This window comes from Morone saxatilis, unplaced genomic scaffold (genome assembly GCF_004916995.1).
Source record: "Morone saxatilis isolate NCDOM2014 unplaced genomic scaffold, NCSU_SB_2.0 Contig24, whole genome shotgun sequence".
NCBI classification, from domain to species: Eukaryota; Metazoa; Chordata; class Actinopteri; family Moronidae; genus Morone; species Morone saxatilis.
The window spans coordinates 25,752,380-25,752,584 of record NW_023339807.1 but is presented as its reverse complement, the minus strand read 5'-3'; the positions used below and the strand labels follow the sequence as shown (position 1 = coordinate 25,752,584).

General features: G+C 52.2%; 1 protein-coding gene across 1 annotated transcript in view; it reads left to right on the top strand.

Annotated features, from left to right (window-relative positions):
- The window catches only part of LOC118336534 (collagen alpha-4(VI) chain-like), a 26,171-nt gene that overhangs the window by 14,477 nt on the left and 11,489 nt on the right, over positions 1 to 205 (top strand). Inside the window, 1 exon segment of the mRNA XM_035673203.1 lies at positions 115 to 204. Within this exon segment, the coding sequence (XP_035529096.1) occupies positions 144 to 204 (61 nt within the window). The 5' untranslated portion in view covers positions 115 to 143.

The following is a 205-nucleotide window of genomic DNA, read 5'->3' as shown; positions in this document are numbered from 1 at the left end:
TAGTAACATGAAACAGACGTGCCCCCCCACCCCCCCCACCGGCGCTGTTACTGAGTCCAGATGGGAAACAGATTGTTCCTCTGCATTATGGTCGCTTTTGTCTTTGTGTTGTAGGAAGAGAGAAACCCAAGAGTCATTCCAGCATGGAGGGGAGGCGGGGTCTTCTCCTCAGCCTCATCTTGGCTTCAATGTGTTTCTACGGCAA